Source organism: Ambystoma mexicanum, chromosome 10 (genome assembly GCF_040938575.1).
Source record: "Ambystoma mexicanum isolate Mex_15411 chromosome 10, UKY_AmexF1_1, whole genome shotgun sequence".
Classification (NCBI taxonomy): Eukaryota; Metazoa; Chordata; class Amphibia; order Caudata; family Ambystomatidae; genus Ambystoma; species Ambystoma mexicanum.
The window spans coordinates 1156778383-1156795318 of record NC_090932.1 but is presented as its reverse complement, the minus strand read 5'-3'; the positions used below and the strand labels follow the sequence as shown (position 1 = coordinate 1156795318).

General features: G+C 46.1%; 1 protein-coding gene across 2 annotated transcripts in view; it reads right to left on the bottom strand.

Moving 5' to 3' along the window:
- Positions 1–16936, bottom strand: part of LOC138492113 (STE20-like serine/threonine-protein kinase) — a 520802-nt gene that overhangs the window by 432091 nt on the left and 71775 nt on the right. For both annotated transcript variants that reach the window (XM_069619087.1, XM_069619086.1), the window contains exon 2: positions 16054–16218. In XM_069619087.1, coding sequence (XP_069475188.1) covers positions 16054–16218 — 165 coding nt within the window. The remainder of the gene's footprint in view (positions 1–16053; positions 16219–16936) is intronic.

The following is a 16936-nucleotide window of genomic DNA, read 5'->3' as shown; positions in this document are numbered from 1 at the left end:
TGGCTTGCCTCAGCACTGGCTGGCTTTTATAGCTTGACGGGTGCAATTAAACATGAGATACCAAAACATACGTACACATGTTTCACGTGATGGTCAAGTACATTCTGTACTGCGCAGAGTAACCAAGTTCGATTCCACATATTACGAGTAGCAACTCCTGCAGGCATGCTATTTAGCACATTCTAGCTAACATTAGTCCCAAGTCCCAAGTGTCTATGCACACTCCACACTGGCCCCAGCTGACCAGCGTTACTCTTGTTGATCAAGTGGTAGTAACTATGTACGAAAGTCAGGTCAAATGCCCTTGGGCCTGCATGTTGTGGCAGCGTGACAATAAAGAGTTCCTCATTGTCGTGTGCCCAGGTAATATCACGCAACCAGCCGCCAGAGGATTGCGGGTGCTTCATATTCCAACAACACAGGATACAGTTTTTGTAAAGATTGATGAATCGCCTTGTGTATTCTGATTCTGGGTCCTTATTGAGTAGGCCAAGGAGACACTATTTAGGATCTGGGTTGAGAAGCATAGCTGTGATGTCACCCAACTTCTCACACACTCAGGACCTAATCTTTAGTAGCATAGGGCATTACCAACGCATATGTAGGTATCGAGCATTATCAGCTGTGCACCATGAGCACCGGCCATCATTTTCTGGGTGGATCTGCTTCAACTTAGCTGGGGTGCAGTATAACCTATTTTGGATTTTGAATTTAATTAACTCGAACCTGGAGTTTAAGAAGACCTGCTTCGTCAGTCCACCCATCTTGACCCACTCTCATCAGTTACATCAAAATCACGGTCATTAGCCCATTTATCACGCACTCTGACTGGAGTATCTGGTAGCCTGTCCCGCACTTATTAATAGAGTGTGGCTACCATTCTTGTGGCACCCGTATGAGTTCACAATGTAGGATAGTAATGGATTGTCAGGGGCTTCCAGCGGGAAGGATGGCCACTTCACCTTAAATGCAGAGCGCAGTCGCTATTATTGCAGAATATCTGACTTTGCACCCCTGTGCTTAGTCCTCCAGTGCCACATGGCTGAGAAGGCACCCCAAAGGACATGTCAACCAATGTATTGTAGCCCATGGCGCACCACTGAGCTCGAACCTGTGTCCAGAGTCAGGGGACTATCTGGGGAACCCCACATCAGCATTCCCTTATAGCAGTGGTCAAAGTGGGCGGGAGCAGTTGGCAGCGGTTCTCCTCTACTTCTTTAAATTAAGTTTACTGTTCCTATACTTTGATTTTTTTTAAAAAGAAAACCTGTTCTGGAAAGGTTTTGCTTTAAAATAAAAGCGTAAGAAGCAGTTGAAACGTGCACTTCAGTGCACTGCACTAAACGTTCCCTTAAACAGCAGACGTATTTGTTCGGGGTTTGTATTGTGCGTGGGAGGGGGTGTGGTGAGTGAGGCAGTCCAGCAGGGAGCATAGTTCCACTCCTTCTTTTCATACACTTCGACCACTGCCTTATAGTAGGGCTCTGCAGTGTCCGTTCGGCTAAAGATCAAGTGCCACGCAAATAACGCTGTGGCAAGCGGGTCGAATGGACACCTGTCTTTGTATTTCTCCCCATGAAGCAGTGTCTGGAAGTCTGCCATGCCCGTCGCCAATTTCTCTATTTTTACATGCAGCGGCACATGTTCTAGACCAAAGGCAAATTGAGCGTGTGCTGCCAGCCAGTATATTTCGAAATCAGGTGCTATAAAGATTCCCCCCATACTCGTCCCCTCATAGGATATAGCAATGAATTCTAACTTTTTCATTACTGCCCCGGTGTGCAACAGGAGTTGAGTTAAATACTTCTGTAGGTTAGTGAAGAAAGCCAGGCCCGGCCAAATGCGGACATTATGAAAATGGTATAAGAACTTGGGCAGCACTGTCATTTTAATCAGGGCTATTTTCCCAGCAACTGAGAGTGGGGTATGGCTCCACTTCTTAAGCTTTATCTCCCGCTGCTCGGTCTGGGCCCCGTAGTTACTGTTGTATAGGGAGTGCCTGCATCTAGTTACCATTACCCCTAAATATTTAATACTCTCCTGTGGCCATTTGAGATTATATTTTCTACCAGGATTTCTAGTTTCGTCGGTTAGAGGGAGCAGTTCTTATTTAGCAAAATTGATTGTGAACCCAGAGTACTCGCCAAAGTTTGACACATCCTCTATGATTGAGTCTAGGTTGCCATGTGGGTTTCATATGTACAGTAGGATGTCGTCTACATAGAGCAAAATTATCTCTGGAGCAGCTGACAGGCAGATGCCACGCCAGGCATGTCTCGCCCTTATCAGGTCTGCAAGAGGCGCTACTGCAGGCATTTCAGGATCGATCTGTGCCATTACATTGGACAGCATGTGCACATTGAGTTCCGTGGCGTGAGAAGGAATAAAGCCTGCCTGGTCGGGATGGGTAATGTGCTGCATTAGTGGCATTATCAGTCTGGTTATAACCATGGCATAGATTTTGGTGCCAGTGGTGATGAGGGAGAGTGACCTATACGAGCCACATTCCTCATCTGGCTTCCGGGGCTTAAGCAGTCGTATTATGATCGCTTCTCTAAGTGAGACTGGCAGTTGCTTGGCCTGCAGGAAATCCCCCATACCGTCAAAGGGGCAGGAACGGTGCCGTACTCCTTGTAAAATTTGCCACACATCCCCTCACGTACCTTTTGCACCAGCCTAGAACCTCACCCAATTAAAAACCCAAACAGAATCTATTTTGAATGTAGGCACCTTTATGCATAACCAAAATATGAACAATCGACATTGAATTTGAATTAGTCTTGTATGGCACCAACTCTGCTTCTGGAGAGCACCTTCACACTCTGGCCACCAATACAAGAACCCCGGCAGTTCGAGGTTCACATTATTGTAGTGACCAACACAAAATCACCATACACAAATGTCAAACATATGCTCCTACAAGACACCGGGGCCCATCAGTGCAACTGTTTTATATCAGTCACCACACAGCAAAAGCACCTTCCCACTAACAACTGAACAAAATACAGAAAACAAACTAGCTATTTGCTAAGCCTGTTTTCTTCCATGCTTTTCTCTCTCCCTCTCTCTCCTCCTGCTGTTCACTCTACTAATACACCAACCGGTCTCAATCAATGCAACATGTTTGAATATATGTCCATGAATCATGGAATTGAATAACATGTTTCTATTATCTGTCTGAAATACGCTCTACACTAATCGATGTAACCATCTATTAACATTCTGAACAATGCTCTTCACTAATCAATTTAACCGTTCATTTTAACCCTGGTAAAATAACATCTCACTAACTGCTACAGCCTTGGTAAAGACCCTTTTGGTCGTAACACGTGTTGGCTGGTCTGTTCCTTCACCTTGCCCTGTTGTTTCTCTAATTGTAATACCAACTTGTCACAAGGACAGGTCAGACCCAGACACATTGCTATTTGTATATACTAGATGTGCCACCACATTATTGACAAATAAGACACAGGAGAGAACTCCTTGACAAACACGGCAAGCGTAAAGTTGCCTTTGGTCCTCTTTATCCAAGTTAACCCCTCTGGGCACTTCGGGTGTGGCACTTCGGGGTTGCCCTAGACTAAGGCACATGCAGCACGCAGTCTTAAACCCAGCATCGCCATACTTGACATGCGCCCAGTGCAGGTGATAACACATTTCATCACCCACTCTCCTTGCTCCATAACATTTTCATGGGGTCAGCACACAATGTGCTTGCTCGCCAACAAAGTGCAGCAACAGTGTTGGGTTGCCAAGCAGCTTCAAGAGCAGTTATTCCACAAATTTCTCTGTGGACTTTTTGCTGGCATTTTTGGGCACCCTATTATGTGAACGATGTTGCGCTTCGAGCAGTCATCGCTTTTCTGCAGGGCTTGCTTGAGGTCGACTGTAGTTGCAGAGGCTAGTTTCTTGAGCTTGCATCCATGGTCCTCCATGGTACTGATACTGGTGCTCTCTTTCTTGAGCTTGGATTTTAGTGAGTTGTTGCTACCAGTTATGTCATCAAGCTTCCCATTTACCAACTTAAATCCAGCCTGCATACTGTGCATACTGTGCACCAACTGCCTCATGATCATGTTGGGAGGATCCTGTTCCCTTGATTGTGCTTTCTCGCACACTGAATTGCTCACCTCAGATCTGGGCTTGGAGTTCTGCTTGGCCGAGGCATTAAGGCTTTTTGGCATTCCCACCGTCATCTTGCTCATGGGCTTGTGGTACAGCTATGGTCTTAGTGTGGTGCGGCAGAGCGCACTAACCTAGTGAAATTCTGCTGAGCGGCAAATGGAGTCAGGCACCACTTTTCCCTGGCGGCCTTGGAGGATTTCTCGAGTTGCCCAGGAAGGGACCCAGCAGTCTCTCTATACTGCCCCTGAGCCTTCAGCAGCTCGGGATCAGGGCAGGCTGACCCCTTCGAACGTTGTCTTCAGGGTGTTTAGGCCAGTTTGTTATCCCCCTGGCCAGGACAATCATTCGCAACTGCCCCACCCTAAAGCCGCAGTGCCTCCACCTGAGGAGGCCCTCACAGCCACTGAGCCGGCAGAGGGTAAGGAGAAGAAAATCCAGGGAAAGGAGAGTCCACGAGAGACCTGGAAGCCCATGCCGACACCACCATTGCTCCTGCAGGTGCTGAGTCTCCGTCCCAGCACTCGCTGGTCATGGCAGCGGACACCTGGCCTCAGAAGTATGCATTCCCCTCGGCCACCGGGCCCAGCAGAGACGTCGCCGAAGATACCAGAGGCCCTCAGCAGGCTCTGGTCAGTGACAGTGCCTGGACACCCGCTCTTTCCGAAGTTGTGTCCGCAACGCTCCACCCGCTGCCGATCTCTCTGAGGCAGAGAAATTCCCCTTGAGGATCTCGATTGCTGAAGGAAATTGCAGATGGGTGGCGGGAGTGTTTGCAGCGTGGCTTTACAAAATATGACCAGATCACCCCCATGCACACAAATGACATGGCTCCCAATCCAAGCTTGGACCTGCTTCAAAACCAAGTGCCTCACCTAGAGGTCAACCACTGGCAGTACGCCAGCCTACCTGATGGCCAAAGTGAAAACATTGAGCAGCACATGGTCACCACACAATAGGACCATCACCAGACTGGAAACTAGGCTGGCTGTCAAGGAGAAAACCAGGGGACAGTCCTTCTCATGCTACAATGCAGTCACCTGGAACTCCATCATGGTGTCAATGCAGACTGTTCCAAGCACCCTTCAGGTCACAAAAGAACTGAAAACCTGGCATTTCTAACAACTCCTAGGTGGAATCTAGATTTCAGATCTCTTATTCACAACCCATCCATATATTGTACTGTGATCAGTGTTACTAATGTTTACTTGATGACTTGCTAAATGATCGCTACCATAGTTTTGCTCTATGACCTGTACAGTGCTCCAAAGCTAGGTTCACGCTGTAAAAAATATATCAGAACTATAATAATAATAGTAATAAAAATAATATTAATAATAGTAAAAATAACATACATTGACATAAATAGCAATGTTCAATCCGAATGCCAAACACTTTTATTTACTTTTACATTTGGACTAAAATGATGTACTTGATTCCAAGAACTCTTCCCATTTGTGCTTTATTTATGCTGTATCACATTTGTATTGCACCCTGCATGATCTGGCATGTTGATATAACTCAGCAAGGTCCTTCCAAGAAGTCCTTCTTTGGGTTACATGTTATGAGGCATGGCAGACTGCGGGCAAGCGCCCCAAGCAGGGCATAATGTGGACTGCTCGGAGTGGGCAGGAGAATGAAGCAAGTGGGAGATGCATCTTATAATTCTGTTACTAAGCGCTCTGAAGACCATTTCTTCCATTTCTACCTTAGACTGTTAGGACCAGCAGAGGCAATAGAAAGAAGGATTATAGTTTATATTTTAACTTCAGAGTGAGTTCTTAGAGGGAGACCAGTGGATCTGAGGGGTAAGGGAGCTACCCGATCTATGATGTGGCACCTGGAGGCAGAATGCGGGTGGGGGATCCCGCAGAGCCCACTCTATCTCCCATCTCAGCACCAGTCTAAAGTTCCCCCGACAATGCATCAGGAAAGAACACAAGTTGTGACCTCATTCAGGATGTGCTAGACGGGCAGTAGGGTGTGATCTCTGTGGTTTGGCACCCCTTTTAGAGAACGAGTCCCTCCCAGGCTTGTGCTAATGTGACATGTCTGTGACCATGTGACTTAATGAATAAAAGAAACAAGCCTTTTCCAGCATGTCAGTCAATGCCAACTGACTCATGACTGCGGTGTGGTTATTTCTGCAGCACAATGCTGGCGCTGTGTAGCAGGCAGAGGGGTGCCCCCCCCCTCCCCGGACATGGTCTGGGTCCTTGTGATCATGGCCCATCAGGGCTATGCCATGCAACTGTGTGTGGTGGGTGCCCCCACCACTCCATGGGTTGGCTCGTGTGCCCTTGAACCAGCCCGACATGTGCACTGTAGGTGAGCCAGATGGGTGCCCCCAGTACCGGTGTCCTGGACCCTGTGCCCTGGCCCCAGGACAATACATTGGCGATGAGTGGTCTGAGCCCCCTGATGGTGATGAGGCCACCCCGCAGCCTAGTGCCCTGCGGCTGCCAGCAAGTCGCATGTGATCTGTGATCGGAGCTTCGCGAGAAGGACGGGTGCTCTTGGTGTCCTCGCGTGCTCCTGCACTATCCGTGTTGGTGGGAAGAAATGGCCCCCTGGTGTGACCCCCGGGCTGCATATGCACTGTGTGTTGACCGGCTCCGTGACTGGGGAGGTGAGACCCAGAGGGAATGTGGCCTCCGGCAATGAATGCCCCGTACTCCTGCCATCGGAGCTCGTTTGAAAGAAAATGAGGCAGAGCTTCCAGCTGTGATGCTGCACCCGCTCCACGTCACTGTGTTTGCCTCCCGCCTCTGGTGGGGAGGGGCAGGACAGAAGCAAATTGATACGCTCCGTGTCGGAGCAGGTAATAAAATGGACTTGGCCCTCCTGCTGTGAGATCCCAGGCCATCAGCGGTGATCTGTCCTACTCTGTGTTCGAAGATTCGGAAGGAAGAGTAAAACAGACAAAGGAAGCCCACAATGAGGTTCCCGGGCCCACCGCCAGTGATTAATGAAGGGGCCGCATGTAAATGTAGCACCGCGCGGCGGCGCAAGGAAATGAAGGGGCCCATTCAACATCCTGCCAATTCAACACTGCCCATCAGCAGTGAATATCCCGCAATCCAAGCTCGGAGCACAAAAGGAAAAGAAACATGCAGCATCCCAATGTGATTCTCGGGCCGTTTCCGGCGATGTAGATGTGCTGGGTCGTTCTGGCGATGTAGATGAAAATGCTCCGTGGCAGGCGGCGGGACTGTGGAAAGAAGAGTGAACAGTGTGTACAAACAAAAGTACAGAAAGTGAAGGTGTGTGGCGGCCCAGCATTTCTGCAGAAAGGGCCAGACAATCAAAGGAAGGGCACGCCTCAACGTGCCATGCAGGCACTGCACCTGTGCTCCAGGGCTAAGTGGCCGTGACTGCATGCCATACCCCCACTCTCCATGTTATGTTATGTTACTTTGCATTTATATAGCGCCTTATGTACCATTGGTATGATCTCAAGGCGCTGGTAGGTTGCGCGCCCTTGGGAACCGAAGTTCAAGTCAGTATAGAGAGTAGAGAGAGTCAAAGGTGCGTGTGAGCACCGGATATGTGTGCAGCTGGTGTGGCATTCGTGTAATAGCTGCTTCTTAGCGGTAGGTGTCGTGGTTGGGAGATCAAGAGTATGTGTTCGTTCTGGCAGGATTTATCCAGACCGATTGTGACTGCGTTAGGCCTGAGGAGAACGCCTGGCTGGGGGGTATGTAACCAGCCGTGTTTAGTTAGAGTGATGGGGAGTATGCGGCAGTTGTTGGTATGAGAACAGCTATACCGAATGGTGTCATAGTATCTCTGTGTTCTAGTTGAATGGTGGTGTAAAGAAGAGAGTAAGCGTGATGATGTGATATGATGGGTTACATGCTCTTTCAAGCGTTCCATACACTCCAAACCATTCCATGTAAGTCACGCAACTCTATGCGCTCCAATCCGTTCCATGCACTCTGGTCTGCTCCATGCACTCCAGCCTGCTCCATGCACTCCAGCCCGCTCCATGCACTCAGGTCCGCTCCACGCACTCCAGTCTGCTCCACGCACTCTAGTCCGTTCCACGCATTCCAATCCGTTCCACGCACTCCAATCCGTTCCACGCCCTGCAATCTGTTCCACGCACTTGAATCTGTTCCATGCATTCGAATCTGTTCCATGTACTCCGATCCGTTCTGTGTATTTCTAAGTTGTTCCATGGACTAGGCCGAGGTGGACCCTGGTGCCCCCAGGTGCGGCTTTTCCGGCCCGTCAACTGTGAACTGAACTGTCCTGAACAGATACTAATGTAAGTTGGGCTGGTCTCCTGCAGCCATGCAAGTGCTTAAAATGCACTCAGTAGCCATCTGCATACATGCTGGGAGCCTGCAGAGCCTGGACATGCTTAAAGTGGCCCCAGCTAAAATGTTATGTGAAGCTGTGCTCCTGCATATTGTGGGCATGCTTTAAATGGTGCCAGGAGCCTACGACGGTGTCATTTAGTGGTTTAAGTTCCACTCACCCAGTTGAATAAAGTTCTTTTTTTAATGTGGAATTTCCAACGTGTCACCAACAGTCCACCAGCGCTGACTGTCACCCTAAAACGTGTATCAACATTCAGTATATGTTTTATGTTTGAAATTACCACTGTATGCTTGTAGGTAGTGATTGTCCCAACCTAAGTTCCAATGTACGTGACTATTGTTTGCACCCGGATTCCAAGTGTGACTGTTGGTGACTACTTAGGGCTCAATGGGAATGGGGAGCATGCTAACAACGGGCCCGTTAATAAGCCTGGTAAAACCAGATGTCCTTAGCGGGTCCCGCAAGCAGAACTCGTAATCAGGTGGTAAGGGGTTGACAGCTCCGGCACCTTTACCGGCGCCCTTAACCCCTTACCGCCAGGGTTGGAATGATCCCCTAAGTCTCAGGAGGGCTGAGAGTGATCGGAATCACACAATGAGCACACACATCAACAAACCACAAATTACTCTTAGACAAGTGCATGTGAAAAATATCTATACATGTATTGTCGGCTGGACCAAATAGATACAAGTAACTTTAGCAATGAGAAAAACAGATATCACACAAACCCTTAAACTATAGAGTATACATACATTACATTTCCCAGAGCGATTTAGTTATAAGTTACAACCACAACCTGCAAAGAAAGGGTTAGGTTTAGTATACAAATGGCAATAGGTAATCCTTCAGGGTTTGTTGCCTAACTTTCGAATTTAACTCTTTTGCGCAATAGTACAGTTGTGCATAAAAATGCACAATCGCGCAGGTGAAACAAAAAGTGGGTCTTCTTTGTAGGGCTGTAGCAAGTCTGGAAGGGGCCTGAGGCAATGAAGAGTAAGTTCTCACAATTCTAGTATGCCCTGCCCTTGGCGGCAAAGCAGTATTCAAGTGGTGAGAATAGCTAGGGAACGCAGGCTACACCTGCCAAGTTCAAGTACTTTTAAGGGGTACTCTTGCGTAAAAACACTTGGCTGTGCCAGGGGGTCACCGGTAAGTTATGCAAGTACTCACCGACCCTCGACACAGTCCAGACCAAACTTCACCAGTATAGTTGAGGTTGCTAGTCAGTTCGAGTCCTGCAGTTTTGTGTTGCTCCGGCTCTCAGTGGCTGCGGTGTAGAACGATTGTCCATGACGGGACAGTTGCCTTTTCTCAGCTTCTAAAGGAGGTATGAAGAAAATTCTGGTGCAGCTCGCTTCAGGGCGCAGGAGAGCAGAACATCAGGGGAACTATATTGACCGTCACCACCAGGTAGTGACGCAGGCATCGTGGATAGGGGCAGCGTTACGCACTCTCCTAATTTGGGACCCAGAGGTGAAATTTGGCACAGGACTACAAACAAGCGATGTCCCAAGTTGCAGGTCTGCATTCAAGACATTCGAGACACCAGCAGTGCTGCGGGTTACCCTGAGGTAGAGCTGGACAGTTGCTGGATGACCCAGGAACACTTCCGGAGGGGCTCATTCGGTGGGCAAGCAGGGGTTGCTGAGAGTAGTTGTTCCCACTACTCCAAAGGGGTGAGGCGCCTTGGCAGGCCTTCTTGATCAAAGAAGAAAGCAGGGGTCCAATGGGACAGCAGAGGGCGAAGGGTGCCAAAGCCTTCCAAAGTGGTCTCACAAGTCTGTTTCTTCATGTAGGAGACTTGGCTCCTTCTGTAGTTCGGTGAGAACACAGGTGATCGACCTGGAATGGCTGCAGAGCCCTTTCTCTTATCCAAGATTAGCTTTGTGCCAAATTCTAGGACTTCCAATAGAAGATCTGATCTCTTGCAGGCATCCCAGACGTGGACCAATTACAGCCCACAGTGGTCTCTGTCATTCAGGCACTGCAGAAATCCTGGCACCAGCAGTGTGGATTGGGACTAGACAGTCCCAGCCCTATTCCTGGGAACACATAAATGGCAGGCAGAAGCCTGCAAAAAAGATTGGTTTTTGCAGGAGGCTGCATGCCCAAATAAGGAACACCCAGGTTACTCGACCTGGGTGAAGGTAAGGGACAAAATGGCTATTGGACAGAACAAAAGACTTTGTGGCTCTACCATTGTTGGACCTGGCCACAGTCTTGAGCCAAACGCTGTAAACGCTGTTTAACTCAGTAAAAAGAAGTGAAACATTATTAAAAGTAACTGCTGCCACCAGATCATCCCAGGCACACTTATACAATCACAATCATTAGAGGGTGTCTAGGACCATAAAAAACAAAGGGACACTAGCTCATGGTACTGGAAAGTACATTGTGCACTGTTAAAAAGTTACCAAGAAATGGCAACATAGTCAAAGACTAAGGGAAACATAGTTTCCCGGTACTGCCAGTCTGAACGATGTGTCAGTTTTCCCATAACAAGTGAGCAAAAGCCCAGGGCAGTTCAGCTGAAGGCTCAGCTTCACTGGAAAAAGTCAGGTTAAGGTAGCCACACCAAAATGTTTGGGAGGGTCCATAAATGGAAGGACAATTGCACATACTTGAAATCTTTCCTAACAGTTACTTAGCAAGAGAGATCAAGTGAGTGAACAGGGAGTAGGGAAACACAACTAAGTCCTAGTTTTCATCTGTGGGTCCAGCCATCACTGGACACTGCCAAGTATGCTAGGTTTTGTTTATGCTAAAACCCTTGTTTCTATTGAGTGAGAGTTGAGTTCAACTGAGAATAAAGTGAATGTGATCCTCCTAACAGGCATGTCTGGAGTATTATGTTCCTCCTTCCCTTTAACAACGTTTATAACACTGCATGGGCTCTTGGGGATATTATTTTCTTTTCTCTTTTCACAAGATGAATACGTCCAGGTCCTAAGGGTGAAATTAAACTTTGATAAGCCATTTATTAATAAAGAAGATACATAGTTGTATACAAGTCGAGCTTGGGGCCACTGTACACTCATACTTGTGTGCTTGTTGAAGGAACAAGGTTAGGATTTGAGAAAGTTTGGAAAACTCATCTCTTGACCTTGGACTAATTAGTAGAAGATCTTTTCCTCTTCATGTTCATGTCTCTTATTCCACCACCAAAGGAGGGACTGCTGTTCTTATTAGTAATAAACTCCCATTAGGGTTAGCAGATAACAAAGCTGTGTCTGAGGGGAAACAAATGTTAATTAGTGGTCAAAGGAGTCACCGTGGCCTCAGTCTGTCTGTCCAATAACAGAAATGCTGCCTTTCTCTCAAAAGTCCTAACAACGACAGACAAATAAACAGGGGGAGATCTGCTAATAAGCAGTGATTTCTTCCTAGTGCTTGCTTTGAACTTGGATAGATTCGGATATCTTAAAATCTTATAAATAGGGAAGACGCAATTTTTGACAAATTATGCTGTCAGCTATCTTTGTCGGGTAAGCGTGACTATTGTCACTTTACTAACGTACATAACACTTCCACTAATCCACCCCAAGTTACTAGGGGAATCCAGACGTGGACCCCTTGCTCACTATTCTTAGAGAGGCACAGATCCACCCTACTGATGAGGTCCAACCAGACTGAAACACGTGCCTGGGGTTGCTGTTGGTACTCTTGTTCAGAGGAGAATTGCCTAGCATTTTGGTGCTGGACTGGCCCAGGGCAGGACAAAGATTGATATGTTTTGGAAATGTCTCCTCTTTGAAAGATAGTGAGCTAAAAACTCTGGGTAAGGCTGTGGTAACCAGGACTAATGTCTGGCAGAGGGACTCCCAGGACCCCCTTTTTTTGCAGAATCTCTCCGAAACCTGGGCTCAGCTAAACATTCCTCAGAGTAGGTGAGCTGAGTTCTCTTTGCTTAAAACTACTCACCAGAAATATTGTGAACATGCAGACTTAAAGCAAGAAAAGAGAAATCTAACATTTATTGAACATGCAATCACTTAGGATCCTTGGCCCTTGATAACGGGAGAAAGCAGGAGAATGTTAGTTATATACTGAAGTTAGGTTGTTGGAGGCGCAGCAGCAGACTTTCCTGGAAAAAGAGATGTTCCCCAAAATCTCTCAGACATTCGGGACTTGCTTGAAAGCCCATTTAAATTTGAAGAAAGCTTTAGAGAAATCAAGAGAAGCCTCATCTGTGGGTGGTTTTAGTTGCAGATTTGTATACAGCTTTTGCAAGTTCTCTAATTCATATAATTTCAGAGGTGCTCAATTCTTTTTATATCTGAGGAAAGTTGCCCAGAGTATTGTTCATCCTGTAGGTTCATAGTTCTCTTAAAAGCAGACTTTAAGATATATACACGGATAGTGCTCTCTATATTACAACACTTAATCACATCCTTCATCAGCCCTGTTCAAGCTGGCTTCAACTCAAACAGGCAGTCTACTGAGAACATGTATCGGGTACTACACCTAATGAAAAAGAATAGAAGAAAACATATGACGCCCCTTCTCTTCTAAGATGCTGGGAAGGGTTAAGTCAAGGTATCTACAATTGCTCTTGGGTAAAATTGGATTGGCCCTAACTTTCTCTCTTGGGTAATGGCCAAATATAAATCGCCAATAGCTAGGATTAGGATGAACGTATACCTGCCTGATCAAATACGTCTGCATGGTGTTACAAGGCAGTGGAGCCCACGGTCTCACAATTGTTTGCAATGGCTATGGAGCCACTGGCCACTAACAGTAGAACTAACCCAGGAATACAGGGAGTACAATTGGACAATGCTGAATATAGGTTAAACATGTTTGCTGACACTGTGCTTGCATCTTTGACTCCTCCGGGTTCTTCCCCTACCCCTCGCCTCACAGAAATCGACAGATATAATGCAGTTTCTGCCTTTAAGATTAATTACACAAAGTCCGAAGATTTTATAACGTTTTGGTTGCAAATGAGGATCTCCTTCTTCTACAACATCCCACTCCTTTCCGTTTACCTGCTTCTCCCCTATTAAGTGCTGAGGACGAGTATGCTCGTACTGTTTGCATAGACATGCATAATAGCCCAGCAGTTAAGGGGTTACATTTGTGAATACACTTCACCAGGTCCTCTGAACTGTTTTTGCTGCAAATTGAGCTCCCCCCTCCACTTAAGGAATTCAAACTTGACATGTTTATAGGAAGCTCCAAAACAATATAATGGATTGGTAGGACATCGGTATAACAAACACATGTTCTCTATAGGGTGTTATTTTTATTTCATTCCCTTGCCCGTGGATACCAACCTTTATGGTACATAAGCTACAAAAGGAAATCTGGACTTATATAGTTATTGGAAAAAAGGCTAGAATCTCTAGGATTAGCTACGTCGCAGTTTGCCATTTGCAGATATTAAGAAGTATTATCTGTCAGCCAAGCTAAGGGTAACAAATGAATGTCAAACACGGACTGTAATATGTGGTGGCGCATTTAGATTGTAGTATTTCTGACAAACCGCCGTCCAATTTGTTGTGTGTCTCCCTCACTTTCTTAGGCAGACCGTGATATACCAGAACCCATTTACCAAAACATTGCTGGACATTTGGGAGAGGTGAGTGAGAAGACTAGGCCTCACCACATTTCCGCTTGTTGCACTCCAGAAAATATAATAGGGTATTCCTGAAATAAGGATAGGGAGGATGTGACATGGCTTCATAACTCTTCCATGAGGGTCTATCAAATAAAGTATGGATAGCAGGCAAGTTTAATTTAAGGGAGGAAGAGAGATTTAGGCATTTGCTGTTGCACCAATGGGTGCAGAGGCAGGGATAGAGATGCTTTTAGTAGGGAACCTGCTTTATCTGGAAGATGGCTGTTCACGAGAGAACAAGAAGGAGTTAATGAACAAACTCTAGAAGATTCTCCACAAAACTCCTTTTACTCAGCATGAATGGCCCTATGTGAAAGGATGGGAAGAGAACATAGGGCAAAAGAATGGGAGATGATTTGGGCTAGACTGTGTTCCCTAGAAGTGCTCAGATAAAAATACTGTTCTTTAAAATATGGTACCAGTGATACTTTACACCCACATGCCCGAAAAGGAAGGACCCTGCATTGTCCCCGAATTGTTGGGGAAACTGTGGTCTAAATGGACCATTATGTCATCTGCTGTGGGGCTGTCCAATATTGAAGCTGTTTTGCAAGTATGCGCTTATGGTGATTAGGGAAGCTTTGGAAGTGGGCATTCCTGAGGTAGTTGTGCTGGGTCACCAGTCCATTAAAAAAATCCTGCGCACTGCAAGAGTAGTCAAGTGATCACATGATCATTGTATTACTTGTGGCAGGTAAACAAGGCCTCACGTCTTTATGGAGTAGGCCAGAAATGCCTAGTAACTTCATATTGTGGCAGGCAATGTGACCCATGTCTCTTGTTGCTTTGTGAGAGGCTGCCTTTCTTCCTGCAAGAGCTAATTAAACAGTTTCGGGAAATATGGACTGCATTAATGGACTATAGAGCGGAGATCCTTAGCACAAACCTGTCCGCTGAGGCTTTGCTTTCATGGTCAATTTTCAACATATTTGGTTTTGTAATATATTCTTATCTTTATACTATGCTTTGATGTTAAGATGACCTCACTGTCACTGAGAGGATGGAAGAAGAATTCTGATTTCTCCTACAGTTGAAGGAGCCTTGCCAGGAAAGAATGAAAAGCGTGTTTGCTTTTACCAAGATACAATGGGAAAAACAGTTTTCACGGGAAATGAAAAATATTAATTTGCACAACGCATACTGTTAATACAAATGCCTTCAATAATTGTCCAATTCAGGAGGTGTAACAGTTTTTTGACTGAATAATTGCATAAGGTGCAAAAAAGATTAAAGGACAGACACTGACAGAACTCCTGTTTGGGGGGGTCCAGAAAAGAAGCTAACAGTGGCATTAGAACAGATATAGGGGACCAGGCCTTACATCCGAGCAGAGAAAGGTCATCAAGCCTGGCATCAGAGAACATAGGGGACAATACCTGGAATCAGGACAGACACAGGGCACTCCGATTGGTCTACAGCCAGATACAGGGCAACAGTTCTGGCCAAAACACCCAGGCCTGGAATTACGGCAGGCACAGGTCACATGGGCATGAGGTGAGGCAGGCCAGGTTGCCTGATATCAGAGCAGATACAGCAAACCTGTGTTTGTGTTAGAACAAACACATGGCTCTGTGCCAGACACAGGAGCTAGGTCTGGCATCAAAGCTGAAACAGGCAGCCAGGCTAGGAATTCAGTCAGGTGCATGGGACCAAGCCTATTATTGGAGCAGATTCAGGAAACAATGTCAAACATCAGAGCAGACACATGGCATTACGGCAGCATTACACAGGGATCTAGCTCATGGCAAACACAAGACACCAGGACTTGCATCAGATGAGAAACAGGACACTGGGACAAGCATCAGGAACAGAGATTAAAGCATTAAAGAAGACAAAAAGCACCAGGCATGCAATTAAACTAGCACAGGGTCACCGGCTTCATATAGAGTAGACATTGGGCAATCTGCCTTGCACTAGCAAGTGCTGACATGGGGTTCCTGGGCCAGCACTATAACGGAACAGCACATGGCAATATTACGAGTTACCCATAGTTTGTGCTCCCAGTATAGCGCCTCAAGGAGTTTCACAATGTTGGCGTGCTGACACTCAGCCAGAATATCTATCTCCACCATGTGGTCCTCCAGCTGCTCCTCCTTCGGTGCCTCAATCACTTTGGCTGCTGCCAATACTCCATTTGCTTTGTTTTCTACCTGTAAGAGACAAACAATCTCAGTAGGTACAAAGGTGCTGGAAAGCTTTGGCAATCTACAAATAAATATGTGGTAGAGTGAGTTCCCTAGACGAGGAACTCCCGTCCCTTGAACACTATCTTTGGCTAAACACAACTTGTTTTAACATCCATATTTAAATTATAATTAATGGATTTTAGATAATAGTTATCATAGATTTTTAGAAGCAGTTTTCAATCTTTAAAGTAAAGCACATACGTATATTCATTCCTTAATATTCATTTATACAAAGAGATGTATTGAAAGAGAAAGTATTAATAACAAATCATTAAAAAGGGGGGTGTTCCAACACTTTTCAAGAGGATCTCTCTTGATCAGGGGAATTATTCTTACAATTTCTCTACAAACAATTCCGAAAATATTATGCCAATAAGTATCTATCTTTCAATAAATTATCAATAGTCATATCCAACACAATATTAATCATATTACAACCAATACCTCTTATATCCCGGAATTGTTCCGAATACACAGTCTGTCTCGTTTTTCACTCATTCACTTGTTATATTAATTTCTCTGGTGATTAGAAAATAATCCCAATTACTGGAATTAGCATTTTTTAATCTAATCATAATGTACATTAGAGAATGTGCAACAACCGCACCTGCCTCGTCTGCATACCAGGTCTCTTTTATTCCATATTCTGTACAAAAGCGTCTCCTGATCTCCTGTACAGATA